At 37.9% G+C, this 24,787-nt stretch overlaps 1 protein-coding gene across 37 annotated transcripts in view; it reads right to left on the bottom strand.

Moving 5' to 3' along the window:
- The window catches only part of LOC123764388 (longitudinals lacking protein, isoforms H/M/V), a 130,566-nt gene that overhangs the window by 50,123 nt on the left and 55,656 nt on the right, over positions 1-24,787 (bottom strand). For 3 of the 37 annotated variants that reach the window (XR_011225277.1, XR_011225275.1, XR_011225276.1), the window contains exons 5-7: positions 6,037-6,454; positions 5,384-5,764; positions 4,271-5,120 (exon numbers count right to left, since the gene is read on the bottom strand). The exons of 21 other annotated variants lie outside the window; for them this stretch is intronic. Coding sequence is in view for 13 of the 16 variants with exons in the window: in XM_045752113.2 (XP_045608069.1) it covers positions 6,720-7,232 (513 nt within the window). In the remaining 3 variants the exon portion in view is untranslated. 13 more of the 37 variants (XM_069315932.1, XM_069315927.1, XM_045752113.2 and 10 more) reach the window with 9 other exon arrangements.

The following is a 24,787-nucleotide window of genomic DNA, read 5'->3' as shown; positions in this document are numbered from 1 at the left end:
TGCAGAGAAACTAGTTTTAAGTGAAGTACACCCTTTTACCACATATCTGCATAAATGTCACTAAGTACATCAAATTCATGTTATGTATATACAATAACTAAAAAGAAGTTTCACTGTGCCAAAACAAACGCCCAGAATGACTCGTTGAATTCGATATGCTTCTCATTTCATCTGCAAAAATCAAATTAATTGCATGCACCAACACAACATGACAAAAGCACGTTATCCTTACTCTTTTTCCATCTACTGTAATGTTGCTCTTAATATATTCACAGTTTTGCAAATTAGCAAATTTATCTGTTTATTTTTAACTTTCTCATGCATATACCTAATGAATTTGAAGGACTGAGCTTCAGTTACCGGATCCACTTTCTGATTTTCTGACATTCTATATTTTTATATTAAATTTGGAAATGAAACTGTAGCCCCCTAAAATTTCACTTACTACCTATATTTTACAGAAATCTCTCAACGACATTCCTTATGATTCACCTGCATGTCAGATTCCATGCATCACCTCTCGTTTTGTTGCTGCTCAGCTAAACATTACATTTCTATATGAAACATGTCCCCTCTGAACTTCCTGTCTTTAAGTAACATGATGGTATAGTAACATTGATTTCAAATGAAGAAGTACTACAGAACACCTCTATATTGTAGCTAGTTAAACTACCAAATATAAAGATTTTTGCTTTATTAATTCTTAAATGATAGACTACATAAACAAATGAGGCAGCAAGTCTTACATTTGCCTTACTGTGCTCCTTAAGCACTCCCAACAACAGAGCCACATCACACACCAACACTAAAAAAAAGGCATATGCACACCACAACAAAAACATTACAGATAGCACTGAATAACCCAACATTTCCAGATCCAAAATCCGACATAATACCAACAAACGCGAGTTGGTTTCCTTACGTGTGTATCTTTATCACAAGAATTTCTACATTACATTACAGTATTGTATTTAAGATAGTAGTCTTGCCCAACTTATTTCTACAGTACAACATTAACAATGTCTGCTTTCTTTTTATTTATGAAGCTTAATTTGTTCTTAATGTTTTTAAAATTTAACGCACCAAAACTAGTGCAGTATAAAATTTGAATAAATATTTTGGACACATTTTGATTGATTGGCTTTGTCGTCTGTTTGGTTGTGCCTTTTTTTTCAATTTTACTTGTAGTGAGTACTGTACTTGGCTCTATTACTTTGTTGAAAAGGCTAAATCTTATGTGTGCCTTAGACAAATCGTATCCCAATTGTATATTCCTTCTCCATACAAAAAAAACATCTTGAACCATTTTATTTGATGCCATTGAATCTTTTAACATCACTCTAGTCTGAATATAGCTTCTTGCTATATTCTTGCTACTACTTGATAAAAGTAGCAATTTCAACACTATGAACCTGTGGAATTATCAGTGGTGGGATTTTTACAGGCTGTGATTTCCATGACCTCATGGCACATGAATGCACTGTTCCTCAGCCCAACGTTGTAGTAGAGTACATATGTAAAGATTCAACCCATCCTCATGATTAAATAATACTTTTTGCAGCTACTGTATGTAGACCACTGACATACTTATATATTGCATTTATTATTGTATGTGTTGGGCTGTTCTATTCTTTGAGCCTAGAGATATTTTATGCAGAGTATGATGCGTTTGTTCTCACCTTAACTCAAGAGGTACTGGGTCTATTTTTCCAGAGAAATAAACTTAACAAGCATAGCCAAGTTTTTACTAATTTAATGTTTGATATATTGTAGGCAATAATAAATGAAAAAGACAATTAAGTCTGTTTAGGGCTTAAATAGGTTTTCCTTTTATGCTGTAAACAGTCAGGTTCGTTCGACTCAAAATGGGGAATTCTAGTTCCTGTGCTATAAATAGCAAACTCATAAAATATCGTACCGTATTTGATTCCTGATTTTGTAGAGGAAGAAAGATGAGAGTTCAGTTTAACAGTACTATAAACGACAGTTTTCTTGTCAGGGTTTAATAAAATTAACAAACACAGATTACCTTTCATAAGGAACAAAATAGGGAAGCGTCATGTCAGTGAGGGATTATGTATTACAATATTTATTTATGAGTAATGTATCAATATTAAATTTCTCTTTCACTGTGTTTGATGGAGTTCTAGTCTTTGATGGCTGTATATACAGTAAACACCATATTGTAATCTTGCTTTCTTCTTTGACAACGAGTTTAGACTTCCTAAAGTTCACAAGAAACTTGTAAACTTCTGGTTGTTGTGTTGCTGTGTGCAACTCTAGTATGGTTTACATTGTATGTTAGGCACACTTTACTTACAGGTACGTATTCTCGTAAATCCCAACATAAAAGTCTTGGGATGTTTTTCCTACATATACAAGTACTCTGTCAAGGTGAAGAATACATCCCTCCTGGGGTGTGGTATTGCTATTGTTGATAATTCTGTTTCAGGTGAGAATATTAATTGATGAACATGTACTGTGCACAACCCTTATACTGTAGTGGTTTAACTACAAAGTATTTACTGTAGTGGTTTAATTAATAGTATTGTGCAAGAGTTGCTTCTTAATAAATTATCATGCCCGATTTTGCAAACTGTCCCTTTTGTCACTTAGCTGTGGGCAAATTCAGTGCCAATAATTATATGTACAATACAGTATACACCGAGTCCAGTTGATAAGACAGTTGAGAAGCGGAACCAAAGAACCAAAGCTCAACCCCCGCAAGCACAACTAGGTGAGTACGTGTAAAACAGTTATAGAAAATATTGTCCTCATGAGCTGTGGTGAAGCAGCAGGAAGAGGTGCTAGATAGAAAGGAGTTTGTTCTGCTGCCTCATGTTGCTAGCAAGGCGGCAGCAGAGATGACTGGGTGATTAACCATTACACTTATTCTTATATCACACTTATCATTTCATTTATATCATTTCCTGCTCAGTTTACGAATATTCCCACTTTCTCTTCCATTTCTAACACCAAGATTGCTGCTGTGAGACATCTTATCAACAAAAAGGCAAATACAGCAAAAAGCAGATAATGCATTATATAACACACTACTCCCAGCCAAGTGACTTCCCTCTGGTGGATATGTAATTACCTAAGTGTAAATTACCTAAATGTAGTTCCAGGATGAAGCTACGCTCATGGTGTCCCGTCTTCCCAGCACTCTGTCAGATAACGCTTTGAAAAACGATTGTATTGTAGTTGGAATGACCATGGCTTGGGCACATTTCCATGTCCTTCTTTGCAGTATTGCCTGTGTGTTTTGAGCTATTGTTTGACAATAGTTTTACTATGATAACTGGTCATACAATATTTCCATGTTTAATAGTAGGTGTGTATTTATTTCAAATGTTTAGAGTTAGCACTGAAATTCTTTGGGCATGGACAAGCCTCAACATTCCATTGTGCAACGATATGTTCAATTCCTGTTCTTTTGTGAATATTTTTTTTAATACTATTGCTCAAGTTTATAAATTGTATCGTAATGTCAAATTTTAGTTTGTTTCAAATATTTTATGCACTGTACTGTATACATATACTGTAATGTAGTTTATATTTAGAATTATTGACACACGAACAGTTCTGTGGATAATTATGTTAATGAAGAATAACGTGACGACTTTTAAAGTGCAAGAGAGACGTTAAGCAAATACTGTACATGCTTAGTCAATACTGTCAACAATATACTGTTGACAAATGTGTTGGAGTAAAAGAGGATCAAATGAATTAACAAAATAGTAATCAGTGATATGCAAATACAATAGGAAAAGTTGAAGGAAAAAACAAAGAACAGTTCGAGGGAATAAGGTGACAATCTTTTCAATCATCACAAATAAGAAATTCAAATATGGATATTTAGAAACTATTGCATAGGCTCTGACTTTATGAAGCAAGCATGTATGTGGTAAATAAGAATACATGTCATATCAGAAACTGATGGAAAAGTTAATGGTAACATTAAGGAAGGTTCGGGATAACAGAAGGTAAAACATTTCAAGGAGTTTGATTGTATTGTTAAGATAAATTGTTTATGATGATTCCATACACAGAAGTAATAAATAACAGGACTGCATGAATATACAGTACATATACAGTACAAGTAAAAGATGAGATATTAATATTTAAAAATGATTTTTGAGCTTGCATTTGTCCTAGACATCTCTCTTCTTTTCAATATCTACATCTAATGAGCATTTATGTACTGTACGTGATTTGGTATGACAATAAATTGACAATAAAATACACTATGGATAAAAAAAAGTACCCATATTTTAACTGTATAATTTATTTATCCCAAAAAATTCTACATAAAAAAGCTAGGTAGGAGAGCTAAGCAAATGTTTACTGGTTACAATATCACAAAGTATAACATATTAATGTTACTCCATCATCCAATAGTTACAAAAAGCCAACCTGTAAATAAAATACATTAATGTCTTGGTCAGGACTGATCCATCAGATACAAAGCAATTATTGTACAACTATATTATATTTCAGTCTATCACTATGGCTCAGGAATGTCTGATAAAAATATAATCAGCAAGGAATGCTTATAATACCATTATTTACAACAAATACAAATACATACTTTACAACAGTATGGGAGATTAGTACTCTTATCAATATGCATATACCCAGTCCTATAATGCATTTTTATACAAAAATGGCAAAAATTTCACCAACTTTAAGAAGTTATTTTAAGAAGATGATTAAAAAATATCAAGTTTCCCATATTTCTAAAGAAACAGTCTAACAAATGTCAATTAAATATTCACATCTGGTTCAGGTTCAGAATGACGGTTGGAATGGGTTCCAGGAGCGGCAGTGAGTTGTGCCAAGTACATGCTCACTACAGCCTTCACACCATCATTGCAAGCTTCTTTGGAATTGTCTACTCCTCCTCCTTCCCCAGCTCTAAAACGATGATATACACACGATCCTTTTTTTAAATGGCGTATCATGTGCTCCTTTCGAGAGGCACGGTAGGAGCAACAGGGGCAAGAGAAAGGCTTCTCTCCAGTATGTGTCTTGACATGACGTACCAGATTGTTTCGCCTGTTCTTCCCAGTGAATTCTTTGCCGCATAGGGCACAGCGATCCACTCCGTCCTCCGAATCCTGCAATGGAGAAGCCACTACCTATAGACTCGCTTCTTTAGCTTTTGTCCACGCTACGAGGAGCCCTACATCATCTTAAGTGATGGCTCCACAACTACTGCCTTATTGCATAAACTACAGATGTATTCCTCTCTGGCTGCATATTAATAAAGTAAACTGGCAAGCATACGAGCTTCAATAAATGAAAACAATTTATGCACTTGGTCATATTTCTTGGATGCAAATAAACAAGAGGTCATTACAAGTAAATATAAAGGTCACACCTTATTAACAGCGATATATGATCAAGTGGCTGCAGCATGGGCATGGTGGGCACTGCTGTGAACCTGGGATGTTTGAAGCCTATGTAGGTTCCTTATATGACGACTCAGGTGTTCTTTTTGGTTGGCACGATAGTCGCACATTGGGCAAGAGTATGGCTTCTCGCCAGTATGGATGGCCATGTGGCGTTCCAAGCGGTACTTGCGTTTGGTGCCCTGGAACACTTTGCCACAGACCTGACATGAGGATGCCGCCATGGCTCCACTGATGACACAACTGCCTCCGCCAACAAGATCTTCTCCGCCATCAACTGCAACTTCCTCGGATGCCATCTCGTCGTCATCTTCATCAGCTAGTACCGCCTCCACCTCGAGTAGCGCCGCCTGCAACACACCAGGCCATGGTCAAGGCATGTCTCAAGAGCAGCATACAGCTCCAGCTAGGACGGCAGTGGGCATCAAGTCCAGGGTACCTTGCTGGTAACATCCGCAGTTCTGTGAGGGTAGCTATTGACCACTGACTGCTATTTTTATGAATGCTTGATCACAATCGAGTAACATTATTATTTAACTTATTTACCACCACAAACCTATACTGTATTTCTACATGTTTTTTTTACACATCAATCTGAATTTTTACATTGTTTTGAGTATACCTGTATCCTGTTCCAAATGATTATCACTGTGATGGCTCACTGTCTCACAGGACAATGGACCTTCCTGATTTCTCTTAGATGAATGTGCATATTCTTCGTGCAAGACTTGGAGACTTGGAGACTCATGATGCCACAATCTATGATGACTGGACAGTGGAGAGTTTCTTTGTATAGTTTCTTCACTCTCTGGCATGGGACCTATTATCTGAGAATGGACATTTTTCATGTGTCTATTTAGATTATTCTGCTGTGTTGAACGATAGGGACAGTGAGGGCACTTGAAAGGTTTCAGTCCCCAGTGAACTAACATGTGCCTGTCAAGACGGTACTTGCGCTTTGTCCCGTGGAAGACCTTGGAACACATTGGACAGGCCAGCTTGCGTGTCGCCACACCCTCCGCCACCCCATGCACAGCTTCCTGCAACACAAACAACACCTTCCTCAGTCCTCCACATCGCGCACGCTATGCGCTCTTAAGCTGCCATTTCCAGATGACCCATCTTCCCATTTTTGCATTATTAAACCTGTACAGTAACTGAATATACTTCAGTTAATCAAGTCATATTCTTAGTAAACAATGGCCACTAATTCAAATACTTTGTGCATAGGGCAGGAATCAATGCCAATCTCTAAAGCTACCAAGTATTAAGTTTGTCATACTTCGTGTTGGTAAACCTACAATTTCAGAGACCTGTTTCAGGGCAAGAACGAGCAGCAGGTTCTGCTTCTGCTTTAAGACGCAGATGAAGACCAAATGGTGGCTCTTCATCCCTTATTGTGTGAGTGGATTGTGATGGCGTTCCAGACTGATCACTTGAATTATGAAGCAAACTTGAAACATTAGATTCAAAATTTTGTGTTGCTTGGATTTGTGATGTTACACCTCCAGGTTGAGAATGATGATGAGGAAGAATGGGATTCACTTCTGAATAGTGAAGAGAACCAGAGAGAGAGTTCAAACAAGGATCATCCACAGCCTGCTTGTGAACTGCCCGAAGATGCCGTTTCAGGTTACCCTGCTGTGATGCTCTATAAGGGCACATCGTGCATTGGAAGGGCCTCTCCCCAGTGTGCGTAAGCATGTGGTTGTCCATATTCTGTCGGCGATTTCGGCCTTGGGCTGTCTTGCCACACACTGGACACACCAACACGCCTCCTGATGCCCCACTGCAGCCATCCCCAGGGACAACCAACTCCTGCAAAATATGAGCGTGGGCTCAGCCTAGTCTTTCAATGCTGCCCACAAATTGCTCAAGCCTCTGCCAACAACCAGCGTACAATGATCGTGTAGCATGTAATATCTTTTGACAAATGTTACCTTAGCATAAATTTTATTTAGATCTAAGTTAATAAACCGAAAACTGGAGAACTAGAATTTTCTAAGACCAACAAATAAGTTTAATTTATGAATTTGCATTTCGGGAGATATAAAGAACATTTTTATCATGATATTAAGCAAAACAAAAGCTGTCATTCCTTGCCAAGTTATGCATAAGCAAAATAAACCATATAATATAAACCCTGCCTTATTGCAGGAATTTTAACAAAACTACCACTGGAACGAATGATTTCTCAACAATGAAAACATGCTTGCTTTGACCCACTGTTCCACTACGCTTATTTTTTTTTGTCATATCCTATGGCCACCTCATACTCGAGCAATGTGGCCACCTTTAGAACTAATTTCAACTTACACTGTGGGGGCGGGGTGTTTTGTGCTGGGCAATATTACATCAAACAAGAATAATGATACCAACCTCCATGCACTCATGACCTGCTACCACAGGATGTTCCTATATCTACGTTTAAACTGGAACCATTGAAGCTTTTGCCTAGATCCACTTCTCTCAATTAAATAGTGTACCTCAAAAAAGAGTTTAAGGTACTGTATATAGGTAGGCAGGCATGATAAATGCTCAAGAGCCAATTATTTAAGAACAGTTTAGAGTATCACTTCAATACTGGTGTTTGGAGGCTTTTAACTAGTTATGTCATATACTGTAACTCTGTTGAAAGTATTTGGTATTAAAAGAGTTTTAGTCATCACTGGTATTTAAATTTTCCAATGTTCAACATCAATTGTTGAGAGTTGGATAACAACAAACATGATCAGAAAGTACATGAGAACATGGAAGTGTGTAAGAAAATGTGCCTTTAATATACCTGGTATATAACACAAGGGTTGTAACATGGCAAGGTTCAGAGGAACCTGCTTTCAGAGAGGGAGTGATTGTATTTGTATATACTACTGTATGACAATTAAACAGAAGTGCTGATCTCATACACATGCTGCTGTTGATTTCTGCTGGAGTGTGTTGTGCTTATTCATGCTATGTAGTACAATTTATATAATGTAAGTACGACTTATATAATTTATATATCGACAAGTAATTATTTACTCTCCCCATAAGTACAATGTGTTGACTAGATTCTGCTTGGGAACGAAAATATGTCTGCCTGATTATTTCTGTAGTCTGCTACTCCATGTGTCAATGGACCACACATTTATTAAATTAGTAAAGATCAGTTTTCTATAGCAACATGCCACCCACAATATAAATACCAGCTCAATTGTTGAGTTGTACTTGTGAATATCCCAAAAAATTTTGTCAACAGGAATTAGGATTAGGGATAATCCTAATTCCTAAAATAATATGCAAAGAATGTGTAGTTAGCACTTATTTGGGAACCCATTTATAACAATATGACCTGAATGGCCACACCCACACTGACCTGGTTGTCCATGTTAATAACTGCAGATTCTACACATTTAATGAGGAAAAGAATTCAAGAGGACTGTTGAGTGCTGCAAGAAGACTGGAGTGGGCAGTCAAGACAAATTTTAGGAGTGGGCAGATAAATGGCTGCAAATGGAAGACTGGAGACCTGTACTGTAGGTAATTACAATACAGTATAAGGAGAAGGCAACTGCAATAAACAATAAGACAAAAAGACCTGGGAGTGGATGTAGTTCCAACACTACCACAAGAAACTCAGCAGAATATGGAAGGTTTGCATGCATACCTTGCATGCACAAGAACACCATTTAAAAATCTAAACAATGAGACTTTAAAATCCATATACACTGCCCATGTTAAATCATTACTGGAATATTCAGTACCATCATGAAACCAACACCTTGTGAAGCACAAGAGGAAACTTGTAACTTGATTAGTACCAGAATTGAGAGGGCTCAGTCTGCTACGTGGACAGTTTAAAGGAGATCAATCAGTCTCACAATCCCGTGAACAAGGACTGTCTATTTAAATTGAAGAGGTAGAACAATGGGACATCAGTAGAATGCATTAAAATGAAGTTGGGAAACCTACTTCTATCCACAACTTTAAGAGAAAACAAATTATTGAAACATACATGCCAAGAGGTAATAAGCGGCCAGGTATAAATGGCTCGTAAGATATTACATAAAGTTAGATTTTAAGTCTTGCGTAGTCATTTATAGGGAAGAACCAGAGAAGTCATGTTTCTGTATCTTGCTTAAAGTTGACTTAGTTGTTCATTCCCCAATCCATAAATCTTTTAAGTGAAAATGAGTGAATCTTAAAAAAAAAAGAACAGATGAAGGAGAGCGTGGAAAGTGCCTTTTAACCACAAAAAGTAGGAAATGATTTAATGGTAATGAATTAATGCATATTATTACTGTTATTCACTACCTTCATTTTCTTTTACACTAATGCCAATATCTACTGTACTGTTATGTGTACATATTCGACCTTGCAGTGAAAAGATAAGTGTTAGCTGTATTTTATATTTGTATGCATTATTGTTAGATTTAATGCGTTAGATTTAACATAAGAAAAGTTACTAAAGAGTAATGTTCTCTCTTAGAAATTCTGCAACAAATTATGGATAATGAATACAAAATTCATTCAGTTTCAAATTAATAATTATTCCCCTAAGAACACAGCAACAAGTACTGCATTCTTCTATAATGCATAATGATCCTAATTCTCAATAATATATAATGACCACTCCATTATCCAGTTTCACTGGTTCTGGGCCCTTCTACTGCAGGCATTTATGTTGCAGAGAAATGTATAATTTTTGTGCAACAATGTTTTTGTTGTTCCAACATTTTGCATATGATCTTATTATAAATAAGATTATGTATTTATACAGGTGTTAATACTGTACTAAAATAATATAGAAAAGGTAAATTTAACATAAAATACTGTACTGATCCATTTGTTGCTGCAAACTCTTGATTACAAATTCCACATTTCCCTTATTACTATTACAGTATTTGTATGATTCAAAATGACACACTATGAGCATGTTTTATGCCATAATCATAACACAAAACAAACTTTTTGTTGAATACTTTAACCCTTTTTGTAGCACATTTTGCTATGTGATGTTACAAACCAGCTGATCCAGAACTACAGTATTCCACTGTATAGAAAGATCAGCAAAACCAGCTTGAATGAGCAAAAATCACAGCACTGCACTGCATTGCACTTTGCATGATGACAGATGCTGTGTTCAGCAGGAACCCCCATAAACAATCATAATGTTTGGTTAATAATTTTAAAGTGTGGGGATTATATTTTGCATTACACATGGCCGAGCTTAAATTTGAGTTATTGAGTTATAGTTCCCTTGTGCTGCCACCCCAAGTGAGCTACCAAACACATCATTTGAACCTTGTTATCCCTCATACACGTACGTTATGCACTATACAGTATTCTTACATCACAGAACCTTGCAAGCCTTCTATAATACATAATACAATACTGTATTTGGGGCTGAGAATCAGGAATAGTTACCAGCATCGGTGCTGTATATTTGAACAGATTCTTTCTGAATGGAGTTGAAAAATAAGTGGACTTTCGCAGACCTCAAAAGTGCAACCCTCTAAGTTCTATTTCTACTGTGTTTTTTCACAATATTCCCTGCATAAATCCGAGATGCTGTTCAGTACAGTATTAGTGTTGTGTTAAATAAAACAGAAAATAGAACTATTGCCAATTCAAGACTAGGGAACATTTTTTAACTCAAACTGCTCAGCATAAGGGGGGTATAATTTGAAAAATACTTGAAATATATCAAAATTACTTAAAAATGTTAAACAACTCTCCAACTTATTGACTTCAGTGTCGTGAAACTTTCACCAAAATATTTTCAGAAATTCATTTTAGACGAATATTTAAAAAAAAAAAAAAAGTTTTGTCGAAAAGAACAGCTCCTATTAACTGGAACTGATGGATAATGAAATAAGAGAGAGATGCAAGCAGCTGTCTGATGCACAAAGACGAAGAATAGTAGTAAGAAGTGTCCACAAAGTGGAAATACAGCTGGTGCCTTTATATTTATAGCATTGGTGAGTCATACATAATGACAAATAATATTGAGTAAGTATGTTATTATGCTCTATTTTGTTATATATCATATAAATACATTGCCCAATGTTATTATCTGTTACTTTCAACAATGTCCAAAAAATATATTTTTAGGGGAATTTTTTTTTTTTAGGTTTTTAGGTTTCTTTTCTCATTTGTTTATTATTTGAATTTGTTGTAACCTATACATCCTGGAGAGTGCATACCCATCCCTAACTATGTGAAGACAGAATTAAATTGGTCAACAAATAAATCAGTCACAACTCTCAGAACTTGGGACTTTTAATTTTTTTTGGTTGGTTTTTTCACAGATTTCAAACTCTTATTTTCCTTGTTTTTTTTAGGTTGTTTTGATGATTAGGGACTAGATTAGGGTTTGTTAACTTAAAAAAGTATCCCTAAAATATATCCTCTAAATCATTATAATTATCCCTATATTTTGTTTTTTTGGGGTTATTCTTTCTTGACTTCATTTCAACACACAGTGACCTACAACTTTCACATATTTGAGTATAAATGCCACACAATGTTTATTACAACATAAAAGTAAATTCATGAATTAGAACTGCCTTATTCATTGTCAATAACTTCAACTTCAATTACTGTACAGTATAACTAGAATTTCAACTTACTTCAGTATCCAAAAATCTAGTTTCTGACCGATTCTCATCATTTTTACATATAGTGTGCACTGCTGTCTGTTCTACAATCCCTATAGAATTGATTTTTCATAAACTCTAAATGTTTGGAGTTGTAAATTTTTGTCCAAATTTGCGCATATTTCAAATGCCATATCGGCAATTATTTTTTACAGTAAACTATACTGAAAATCTATATTCTAAATAGATGAAAATGAATATCATATGCTATTTTGTGAGCAAAATAACACCAAATGAACAGTTGGTGATATTTTATATTTTTGCAGCTGATTTCAAAATCTAAAGTTTTCAATATTCAATTTTATAATTATTTTTTATTTTCTTGTTTTTCAAATTACACTGGTATCATATAGACAAAGTTGGAGCATTTGCCTCGTAGATTAGGCACAAAACATTTGAAGGAGTTTCAGAAATGTTAAAAAACTGAGCTTAATGTCACACATCATATGATGTTTTGCGCAGTGTAAGGGTTAAGCACGTTATTAATATGATTACACAGAACACAGAACCAAGACTGCTCACCATGAAGCAAACAAAATACATTGGAAATTAAGTTATCAAAGAAAAGTGCAATGCATAAGCAGTATGCAACAACAGAACAAGCCAATCTGGACGAGTGCTTTAACTGGACAATAATCATGTGATGGGTTACCAGGATCAACTGGACAATAATCACGTGATGGGTTACCAGGATCAACTGGACACTAATAATCACGTGATGGGTTACCAGGATCAACTGGACACTAATAATCATGTGAAGGCAGGATAAAGGAATATAAAAGCTCAGTAAAATCTTTACATTTAATCAACTTTACACATGGTGTACAATACTGGCCACGTGATGCAGATTGCATACCTCATATACTACTAGTATATTCTTCCTTTCATTTAAGACATTAGAAATGCTTCATTGTCAAAGTAAAACTGTACAGAAATTCAAATAATACTTCTTGCATAAAATAAACAAAAAAATTTTGCAAACAAAAAATGTTACTGAAAATATAATTGTTATTTACTTAATTATAAACTGTAAAGCTTTCATGGGAGTTTAAGATTCTCGTATTCTCTGAATTATCATATTTCTAGTAAATGAGTATTAGTAAATAAAGTTTATTTGCTATGGGTACAAAAATCATTAGCAAAAGGACTGAGAAACTCAGATTTATTTTTTCTAACCCTGGATTGGAATTTAAATACAGGGTATAGATTATCAATAATTTCCATCTTTGCCAAAGCAAGTGGTCATCTACTGCACTGACCTCTAAGCATCATGTTCACTGTGCCCATTAAATGTTTTCTTTTCCTAAATTACACACCAAGTGTCAAAAATTGATCCCTTGTCATTGGCTCTATATTTTAACATCTATTCCCAACATATAAATCAATCATTAATGAATATCTTTGAAATGTCTAGGCCATTACAATTCCAATGTGCAGTTTACTTTTCAGTACAGTACTACACACAAATCAATAATCCTTTTAAATCTAACATTTCTGACTTCAAGCATTACCTTACTAGCCATTCAAACAATGATATATCGTTGTTATCGTTACTCAATGAAATTGTTAGCAATTGCCAAAATGAGCATGTTATATCCAAAACATACTATGCTAATCAAACACATTCTGAATGTGTTTGTTTTCCAAGTACTGTATTGTACCATAATTTAAAAAGACAACTGCAGAAGACATCAGTTAATTCAATAAAACAAATTTAGAAATTGCCGATTCCCAATTGTTAGCTCACAAAAAACCTTCCAGTTATGACTGCTTTTGGAATATACAGTACAAATAACATCATCATTGCATACACAGCCACCCAATGCTTGCAGATGCTAGGCTTGTTTGTTTTATACTGCACTTTGCATGCATTTTGTGCCTCTATAAATTAGAGGCAACTCTGCAATCCCACGAGGTGAGAACCTAGATGCACTTGTATCAGGACAAAATATAAAATACTTCAAGTGCCAGCTATTGACATTTTCTATGTTGTTGAAACTATCACTAAAATACAACATAATGAAGTACTGCTTAATTTAATTGAAAGGTCTTTTTAAAATAAAAAGGCAGCAAAATACATTTCCTGTATTAGAAAAATGGTCAAGTAATGAAGGAAATGTATAACAAAGCTAAGGAAATTCATTGGATACAACCGAACATTTGCACCCCAAAACTACCTGCCGCAAAGAGGGCCAGGTAGTGCCACGCAACAGTAGATCTTGGCAGACATTTCAAGTATGCACTTCATTTTCTTTATGCATGATCTTTTAAGGCTACCACTTATTTTAGTTATGGAGGCAAGTCAGGTTTTGATTTTATAAGATTATTTAAATGAGGTTTTGATGCAAGTGTTTTCAAACAAGTTTACAAAATTGGTCTTCCATAATAAATGCTAAAACAACACATTTTACTAGGCAAATCTTAAATTGGTGTACAATACTTGATCATCTTGAACATAACACCAGTTATTCGAGTTCTTTTTACTGGCATTTATGCCATGAAGGGGGTATAACAATAAGTGCATAACCCCCTCCCCTTTCTGCTGTGTGAGAGGATGAGAACAATCATCCAACAAGTAATGAGAAACATTCTACTGAAAGTATGTTTATCATAAAATTGAGAGCATGATAAAATGTGATACGAGAAAGACTTTGAGCAGTTGGAATATCTCACCTACATAATATACGACAGAGCCATTCAAAGAAAAGAAATGTATCCAGTGTTCTGTCACACCAAATCTGCTCACCAGAATTTCTCCAAATATCAGGATTTGTCTCATACTGCAATTATGGATTGCAGAGGATGAGCATGGTGAAATCCAGATCACTCACTAAAGAAATATCCTACACATCATATTTTGTCTAAATTTGTGTTATTCTTATGCTGCTTTTATCATTTGGTAAAAGTCAATGGAAGTGCCAGTGATGTTATGTTATTATATCACTTATGTGTCACCATATTATATATGGTGACAGTTATGTGATTATATCTCCTAAATTATTACAGTCATTAAGACAGCTTCTCAAGATATTTCATGCGTGTGGTTATGATCATTTAAGCTGCGGGGATGGGGGGTTGGGGATAAAAATTTGATGGGGTCTAGCTTGAAAAACTATTAATTTTAATGTTAAAACTAAAAATATCTTTCAGATATTGTTAATAAAGAGTTCTCAATATTGACTCGTATTTCATTTTAAATAATGTTTTACAGGGTTAGTAAAGAAAACTCACAAAATTTGACATGCAATCTAGAGTGTGGGAAAATCAATGGGCCTATTTTGGAAAAATCATTATTTTTCAATGGCTGTTTTCATTTTTGGAGAAGACAAGTTTGGGAAAATTTTGTTCTTTGGTGTTTGAATTTGGATTCAGTGGAGGTATCAGAACATTTCTTCTGAAAATGGTTATGAAATTATACCTCCTTAATTATTAATTGTAAAAGCATCCATAATATTACATTACAAATCTTGAGATAAATATAGAATTTTGCGTGTGGGGATCAACGACAGGGCTGGTTCCCTTACTACTGTACAATTAGGGGGGTCATAGCCATATTACCTGTTGTTGATTCTAGGACTAACATCCTCCCCAGCCCCGGTCTCTGACTACGCATCTTGGTCACAGCCTGGTTGATTAGGCAACCTTTGAAGGAGTTTGTAAAGTTCTCTTTAGAATGTTACAAGAGGTCAGCCAGTTATGCCCTGTATGTGTAGGGGAAGTGTTGGAATGTCTTGAAATGTTGATCAAGTTCTCTCTGTGTGCCTATTGCACCTCTGGTTTTGAATGGAGCAATTTTACACATCCTACCATGCCTTCTAATTTCATGTAATGTTATTTCTGTGTGCTGATTTGGAACCAGTCCTTCAAGTATTTACCAAGGGCAATTTATTAAGTATCTTCCTATATGTGGGCCTGCAAGCTGCTCCACGCAACAGTCTGTTGGACCAGGTTATCATAACTCGAGCCTGGCCTCAGGCCAGGCTTAGGGAGTAGAGCCCCCAAGATCCTCTCCAGGTATGCTGTTAGCGTGCAACAATATTCAACTCTAGATAGCACTAGTGTCTTATAAGTATCATCATTGGTGTTGCATTTTTTCTTTGAAGGGTTCTTGTATCAAACCTGTCATTTTTCCTGCAGATGTGACAACTATTTTGTTGTGCTATTTAAAAGGTCTTCTGTCATGATTACTGTACTGTACTCTAAATCTTTTACATCCGTTTCCTTTCAACTGTGGTTTGACTGCATTTTATATGGGTTTCTAGTTTTGCCAAAATATCACAATTTAACCAGGCCATTACAACTAAATTACAAGATACACTTTTTACTTGAATGTTCATACTTCCTGGATGCTAATAAACAATATCAAATGAAAAATAACCACCAGATAATTTTTGTGTGTGTGTGTTGGCTTCATATTTAACACTTTCGCGCTCTCAGCGTCATATTTAAATGGCGAGCAGTGCCAGGGTTAAGTTGTCACATGACGATCGATGAGTTCCCGTAATAAATTTCACCACTATAACCACATTCCTACCATGAAATGGTAGCAGGATTTTTTTCGCGAGTCAAGGTAAATCGATTACATCCACATACACCTATTATGTCCATATTTGATATTTGCATCATACATATAAAACCTAGACAATAATTGTTTAACTCTTCATATGATGAAAACAGCATTACCCTGTGAATCAATAAATGATGTCTGCTGCCTAAGGGTTAATAAATGGGTAAAATATATTAATTTAATGGTACCTCCTTTAACATTGTGTAAATTAAAAAATTGTGTAGATGATTACACCATAAGAAATGGTTTGCCACGGGAAAGCCCTTAAGCATAATTAAAACAAAATTTAATGGTTCATTTTTTAATTTAATATGATGCACTTTTTCAGAAATTTCACACATACAGTACAATATTAGGATCGAGCCAGAATGGTATGATCTGGATTCTGTAGGTACCACTATAATGCTTGTTTAAATGTGGCACTGTTTCTAGTTCTACTGCACTCGCAATTCACCCAAGGCTAACTGCCATGGTAATATCTGTTTTTTACAAGTACAAATATACTCACAATAATTGCATAAAGATGGTATCTGGTATGCACAATTTAAGCCACCTTTTCCATGTACAATAACAATGCCTAATTTGTGGCATGATCCATGGTGAGGAAGGACTAACACTATATGGCATGACCGTCACTGATTCTAGTTACTTTTGATTCCAAACTAAATACAAAAACTTTTGTGACAAGGAGCATTCTCCATTCTAGTGTGGGTCAACTCTGTAGAAGATCTGGCCTAAATGTTTTAGTCCTTGACTGTAAAATGGAATCTAACATGGGACAAGTAGTATATCTCTCGGCCACTATCTTATTAACACTGGATTAGCGACTTGTACAAATGTGAGGATGACTTAACCCTTCAGCTGAGGCTTTTTCGTACTAGTCTTCACCAAAAAATGCGCAATAACAAGAATTACTTGAAATATTTTTTTTCATTCGAAGTGACAAGGTAAGGTAACCTCTAAACAACACATGAACAGAGGGAAAAAAAGTAAATTATATTCTCCTTGTCCAATGCAAAGTGTTCTTGGAAGCATATTATGCAGCCACCTGCATGCTGCAGAGTAATTATGTAAGTGTATACAGTACAGTATATAGGATGAGAGCTAAGCTTGTAGTATCTACCACCAGCTCACATAAATTGTTCCAGCAAAGTGTGTGTAGTCACCTAAGTGTAAATACCTGAAGTGGACAAGAGCTATGGTCATGGTGTCCCGTCTTCCCAGTATGCTTTGTCTTATGACGCTTTGAAACTACTGTATAGACGGTTTTGGTCTCTACCGCCTTCTCGTGTAACCTGTTCCAAACGTGTACCACCGTTTGCAAAAAACAAACTTTGTAATATTTTTTCGTCACCTTTGTTCCTGTGCTCACACGCTAAGTACAATATGCTGCCATACTATTTACACTAATTACAAACAAATTATTGAGTACTATAATAATTGAGTACAAATAAATAATATATTTTACAAATTATCCAATATTGTTAAACAGTAGTTATACCAGGAAAAACAGGATTTCATAACCAAAAATCTATTTTTGTACAACTGAAGAGTTAAGATACGCATCCCACCTTTATGCAAGATCATCTCTATTATTTATAGCCTTAAGGTCTTTTATGTGGACATGTGACATTATGCCCAAAAATCATTCAAAGGAAATGAGCATCCTTTTGTGTGAAATGGGATGTCATCCAGGCCAAGAGTTAACTGATATTTTCCTTATTCTTCTGGTAAACGTTTTGCATAAAAGCTTTGGATGTAAAATGTTGCTAGGCCTTGTTAATATAACATAACATCAGGAGGTTATTTCTCAAGTAAAGGAAAACCACATTTCACAGTGGGAGAAATTAAACTGATTTTAAGTGCACACTACACAGACTTCTTGCAGATAACCTGACTGCATTAAATACTATTCCCATCTTGCTATAGAATTATATTTCTTGAGAAATAATTCACCTCAAGAGTCAACTTGATTAGATCACTGCACTAGCCAATGGGAAGTACTGTCTACTTAATATGTATGCATCACTTCTTTGATTCCCATAGTCTTATCTCTTTAGTTGAGTAACTGAATTTCATTTATAAACCATGGAAACATCTGGATGGAAGGTTGAAGACTACTGACAGTCAATTACTGTTCATACCCAGCAAACTAATAATTATAAATCTTTAGTCACTATAGTTACTTAGTCACTATATGTTGCACCAAGATGGGTTAAATACTCAGTAATCTTTATCTCCCAGGTCCCTCTCTTAGCAGATTGGATTTTAATTTATAGTTTGTGTATTTAAACTCCATCATTGCCTGTTATCATCCTCTAGCATGCCTAAACTCAAACTGTTGTAATCACCCACACCGATTTCTGAATCTGAATATCATGTACATTATGTTTGCCAGTGTGTTCACAAAAAAAAAAAAAATAGTAAAAACCTTAACAAAATTTTAGCATTTAAAAATGAGCAAATTTAATAAGCCAAAATGATGTAAAGTTTGTTATTAGAATCACTGCCAATACATTTTTAAATGCTATATACAATAACAAAATAATAAAAAACACATACTAGCCAAATAACTGAAAATATAATTCAATAAATATTTACTCAAGCAAGTTGATAAACATTACAAATTAAAAAACTCAAGACCTAAAATAATTCCTGTAAATTTAGCTCTAGAGAATTTTGAAATAAATAATTAATTAATAAAAATCTTAATAAAAATAAGAGCAGGCATCGTGATACAGTAATTATTTAATAGTCAAGGCCCATTCAGTCTGACATCCAAATTTAAAGGCAGTTACTCACACCAGCTCGTAGACCAGCATTATGGCATACATTACCTGCATTTTGAATTAATGTACTAATAAAAAAATTCTTCCTTTTGCTTATCCTTGAATTAAATCATCACCATAGAACCTATCCTTCTCTTTTCCTTCGCAAAAGACACACTATTGGCAATGGTTTACTCTGTTAATATCAACACACCATTCACTAATGCTCACGGACATTTTCATACAAGTACAGTATAACAATTATGCAAGCAGATGAACCTTGTGTAGGGCTGCAACATGAGCCTTGAGAGCATCCTTGCGATTGGTGCGATGTGGGCAGTAGGGGCAATGAAAGGGTTTCTGCCCTGTATGAACCAGCAAGTGCCTCTCAAGCTTCTGTTTCCATGTTATGCCACTGAATGAATGTCCACATATACTACAGAACCTTGGCAAGGCAACAATATTTTTTTCTTCTGCTACACCTATTCCTGCACTGCTTCCACCTGGAGCATGTCCTCCTGGTTCGTGATGTCGTCTATCCACTGCCGGAAGGGTTGTGTACGCAGAGTCTTGTCTGGCTATGTCAACCTGCAATATAAACGCATACCACTAAGTCTCCCTCTAGCTCAAAGCTTGCATAAAAGTGTCTTCTTTAATTACTTATCATTTGTATAAGAGATAATGCTGAGCCTAGATTGGTGGGAGTGGGCCATGCATGCGTGCAATGTGCAGTTTCAAAGAGTCCTTTCTAGCACAGCGGTGTGGGCAGTGGGGACAGTAGAAAGGCTTCGCTCCTGAATGAGTCATGAGGTGGCGCGTCAATTTTTGCTTCCACGAGGGACTTGGCTGGAACTGTTTACCGCACACTCGGCACCTCCGCTCCGAATCCAGACAGGCAAGCAGCGTTCCCACATCCAAGATGACCCCAGTATCCTGCAACACAAACCACCACTCAGTGTTCCACCCTCTCCCTTGCTGTCACGCATTTGCCTTTTCATACATTTTTTGGAAATGTTCAAAACACTGGTTGATAATGGGTTAAAAAGTAACTGTCCTATTCTCCAATGTTCAATACCTTGGTAAATGAATTCTTCAAATTTGTGTGACAGTCTGATCATATGCCAAGACTACATCTGAGGCAGAGAGGGGTGGCTTATCAGGATGCATAATCCTACTATGCCTCCTGATAGAATCCTTCCTGCCACTGTGGTGTGGGCAATATGGGCAACGATAAGGCTTAACTCCTGTGTGTGTCAGAAAATGGCGCTCTAATTTCTGCCGCCAAGAGGATGCAGTAGGGGGGAAGTGCTTGCCACACAGATGGCAGGTGCCAGGCTCTAGGACAGCTCCCACTTGTTCCTGCGTCGTCCCTCCACCCGCCTGCAATACAGGGCACACTTAACCTTCCACTTCACGATCAGCACATTCCCACATCCACTTCTTAATATCACTAAAAATTAACTGCACAAAGTAACACATTTTCAGAGTAGAATATAAAAATAATGTTTCTACTTTAAAGAGTTTCTGCTTGAGTAGAAGACATAAACCCTGAGGACAGCTGGTATCTGTGCTTCCTTTTGATATGCACTTCCAAATTCTGTTTCAAGTTTGCTCTGTGTGGGCAATGTGGACACTGGAATGGTTTTTCACCAGTATGAGTAATCATATGTCGCTTTAACAGGAACTTGCGGTTGAAGCCGTAGAAGATCTTGCCACATGTTATGCACTCAACAGCAACAGATGGAGAAGTGGGGGTTGGCAGATGGGGGCGGTGTGCCACCAACGCGGACTGCCAGGCCGCCACCCGCCCCTGAAACAACAACACCGCACGTCAGCCTCCGTATGCTTAACGATGAATGTATCTTCCTCTGCTAATGCTATTCTCCCTTGGTCTTGCTTATATCTTAGCAGGTTTAGTAAGGCAAAGCAAGAGCTTTAAATATTTAAGTGGCAGAAAGCCTGAACATTCAGGACTTTTTCAGTTGGATTGACTTGTATTGTCATGAGCCATACTCAGTGGGGGTGGAGACAAAATAACAGAGGCATTTGAAAAAATTATATTTTTATCCAATGCTTTTAGAAACTGGGCATGAAGACCATGTACATGTTTTTTCAGATTTCCCTTCAAAGAGGCTCGGTATGGACAGAAAGGGCATGGAAAAGGCCTTTCCCCAGTATGAGAGAGAAAATGTCGTTGGAGATCTTGTCGACGATTGCGGCTGTAGAATGCCTTGCCACACACGTGGCAGACGAGCCCGCGCCCCTCTAGCCCCTCGCACCCGCCCGGGGCAACCACGTCTACCTTCGCACCCTGCAACACACAACAGCCCCACTTAGTGCCTTGATTTGCACCTAAATTATTATACTCTACCCTCATTAATAATATGTAGAATAAACAACACTACAAATAGTTATCATCAAAGGATCGGCAAAATGATGATCAAATCAGAATATGAAGAAACAACGACGTTTCAGTCTGTCCAGGAATATTATCAAGTTGTCTCTCTTGATAATGGTCCAGGATGGAACGAAACTTCGTTGTTTCTTCATCTTCTCTGATGTGTGGTTTGGTCACCAGATCGTTTGGGCATATTGTGACTCATCGTCCAATCGGCAAAATGTTTTCAACAAGTTTACCCTCCCACTGGATACAAATCTTGTAGCTTTACTTAATACAAATTTCTTGAAGATAGAATTCTACTTCCTAAAAAGATATCTATGTCCATTTCCAAGTTACTGCAGCTTGCCCCCTTTATTTCGAAAGTTTAGAATTGTAACTGCTGAAGTAGCCACATTTTGGGTTGTAACATTGCGAGTACTGTGTGAACTAGATGGCTGTGGTAAAGAAAAGGCAGGAGTCAGGGATGGGTGTAGGAAAGGAGCTGCACGATGCACAGTGGCTATGTGCATGTTGAGGTTGCATTTCTGGTTGGTACGATATGGACAATTAGGGCACGCATGAGGCTTCTCGCCAGTATGGATGAGTGTGTGCCGGCGCAGCAGCTGGCGCTGGTTCTTGCCGCTGAATACCTTACCACAGATTTCACAGGTAAGGCCACTTGTCCTGCCTGGGGACACCCGACCTACCTGCAATACAAGCACCGGCTTCAGAGATTGACCCCACTTATCCCAAATTTCAACCTAGTACCTTTTGCAAACCATCAAACTTTAACAGATTGAATTATGTCATCCATAAAGAGGAAATTTCCACTTATGAAATACTACCGCGTGATGGAGAGCTGTGTGAACATTATTTGTTGTCTTTCTTGGCAACATGTTTTAAAAGCAATATATTACAAAAATTAATGTATACATTAAGTATATAAACCCAGTTAATACATTAAGCCAAATTAATTTGAGTGTGAAAAGAAGAACCTAAACTGTTTAACTTGAGGGTGATGTGAAAAACACACAAATTAAAAAAAAAGCTAGGAAGAATGGGGAGAAATGGAAAGAAGGTGAATGTGGAAAAGGAAACCTAGGAGAGTTAAGGGAATGAGAATGCAGGAGATCATTTTACACTATAGAAAACTAGAGCCTTTTTTACATTAGAAAAATACACTAGGTATGTGTATTTCTCTCTCAATCATGGTAAATTCCAGGATTGAGTAAGATATCTCCGGGTTGGCATATTTTGCGAAACTAACAGGGTCATGTAATGAGTACAGGGTTGTTTATCGGGTACAGGATCGTGTAGCAAGTACAAAGCGAGAAAGTGCAAAATACGGCAATAAGTACAAGGATGTAATCATTACACGATGCTGAAATAAATACAGAGAATGTACCAATTTAGGTTGTGTAAAAAGCACAGACTACTGTACCTAGAACAGGAATGTAGTGATCTAAGTTAATGAAATTATGGTCATAGTGGAGTCTGTGGTTATGCTAATAATAAGTTTTTAAGTAGCCGTGGATGCAACTGTAATGGCTATTGTAGTGTATGGAGTTTGTATGGATGAATGTTCGTAAATCAGAAACTGCCTGTACTATACTGTCTATACATATACAGTACTTGCAGACCATATCATTAAATGAGGGACTCCACTAAATCCGGAGGTTTTAAAAAATGTCGGTAACTGTTTAGTCAAATTAGGGAGAGCAACAGGATGGATGGTGGGCTGACAGGCTGGTTAACTGGCTGGTAGGTGGGCAGGCAAGTGGACTGGCTGGATGGTTAACTATTTGGTAAGTGGGCAGGCAATTGGGCTGAATGGATGGATGGATGGATGAATGGGTAACTGGTTGGCTGGTAGAAAGGCAGGCAGGCAGGAATAGGGGTGGGCAGGTGAACTAGCTGGCTAGTGGGCAGGAAGGGTGGTGGATGGATTGGTGGTTGATCGGCGGGCATGGGCGAGTTCGAGCAGGTAGGCGGGCCTGGGTGGGTTCGAGCAGGTAGGCGGGCCTGGGTGGGTTCGAGCAGGTAGGCGGGCCTGGGTGGGTTCGAGCAGGTAGGCGGGCCTGGGTGGGTTCGAGCAGGTAGGCGGGCCTGGGTGGGTTCGAGCAGGTAGGCGGGCCTGGGTGGGTTCGAGCAGGTAGGCGGGCCTGGGTGGGTTCAAGCAGGTAGGCAGGCCTGGGTGGGTTCGAGCAGGTAGGCGGGCCTGGGTGGGTTCAAGCAGGTAGGTGGGCCTGGGTGGGTTCGAGCAGGTAGGCGGGCCTGGGTGGGTTCGAGCAGGTAGGCGGGCCTGGGTGGGTTCGAGCAGGTAGGCGGGCCTGGGTGGGTTCGAGCAGGTAGGCGGGCCTGGGTGGGTTCGAGCAGGTAGGCGGGCCTGGGTGGGTTTGAGCAGGTAGGCGGGCTTGGGTGGGTTTGGGCAGGAAGGCGGGCTTGGGTGGGTTCGAGCAGGTAGGCGGGCTTGGGTGGGTTCGAGTAGGTAGGCGGGCTTGGGTGGGTTTGGGCAGGTAGGCGGGCTTGGATGGGTTCATGCAGGTAGGTGGGCTTGGGTGGGTTCGGATGGGTAGGCGGGCTTGGGTGGGTTCGGATGGGTAGGCAGGCTTGGGTGGGTTCAGGTGGGTGTGTTCAGGTGGGTAGGCAGGCTTGGGTGGGTTCGGGTGGGTAGGCAGGCTTGGGTGGGTTCAGGTGGGTAGGCAGGCTTGGGTGGGTTCGGGTGGGTAGGCAGGCTTGGGTGGGTTCAGGTGGGTAGGCAGGCTTGGGTGGGTTCAGGTGGGTAGGCAGGCTTGGGTGGGTTCGGGTGGGTAGGCAGGCTTGGGTGGGTTCAGGTGGGTAGGCAGGCTTGGGTGGGTTCAGGTGGGTAGGCAGGCTTGGGTGGGTTCGGGTGGGTAGGCAGGCTTGGGTGGGTTCGGGTGGGTTCGGGTGGGTAGGCGGGCTTGGATGGGTTCGGGTGGTTAGGCAGACTTGGGTAGGTTCAGGCAAGTGAGCTGCGTTTGCAAGTAAGGTAGCAGGCA

This window comes from Procambarus clarkii, chromosome 82, assembly GCF_040958095.1.
Source record: "Procambarus clarkii isolate CNS0578487 chromosome 82, FALCON_Pclarkii_2.0, whole genome shotgun sequence".
NCBI lineage: Eukaryota > Metazoa > Arthropoda > Malacostraca > Decapoda > Cambaridae > Procambarus > Procambarus clarkii.
Note: the sequence above shows the minus strand (reverse complement) of the source record. Positions and strands in the feature narration are given on the sequence as shown.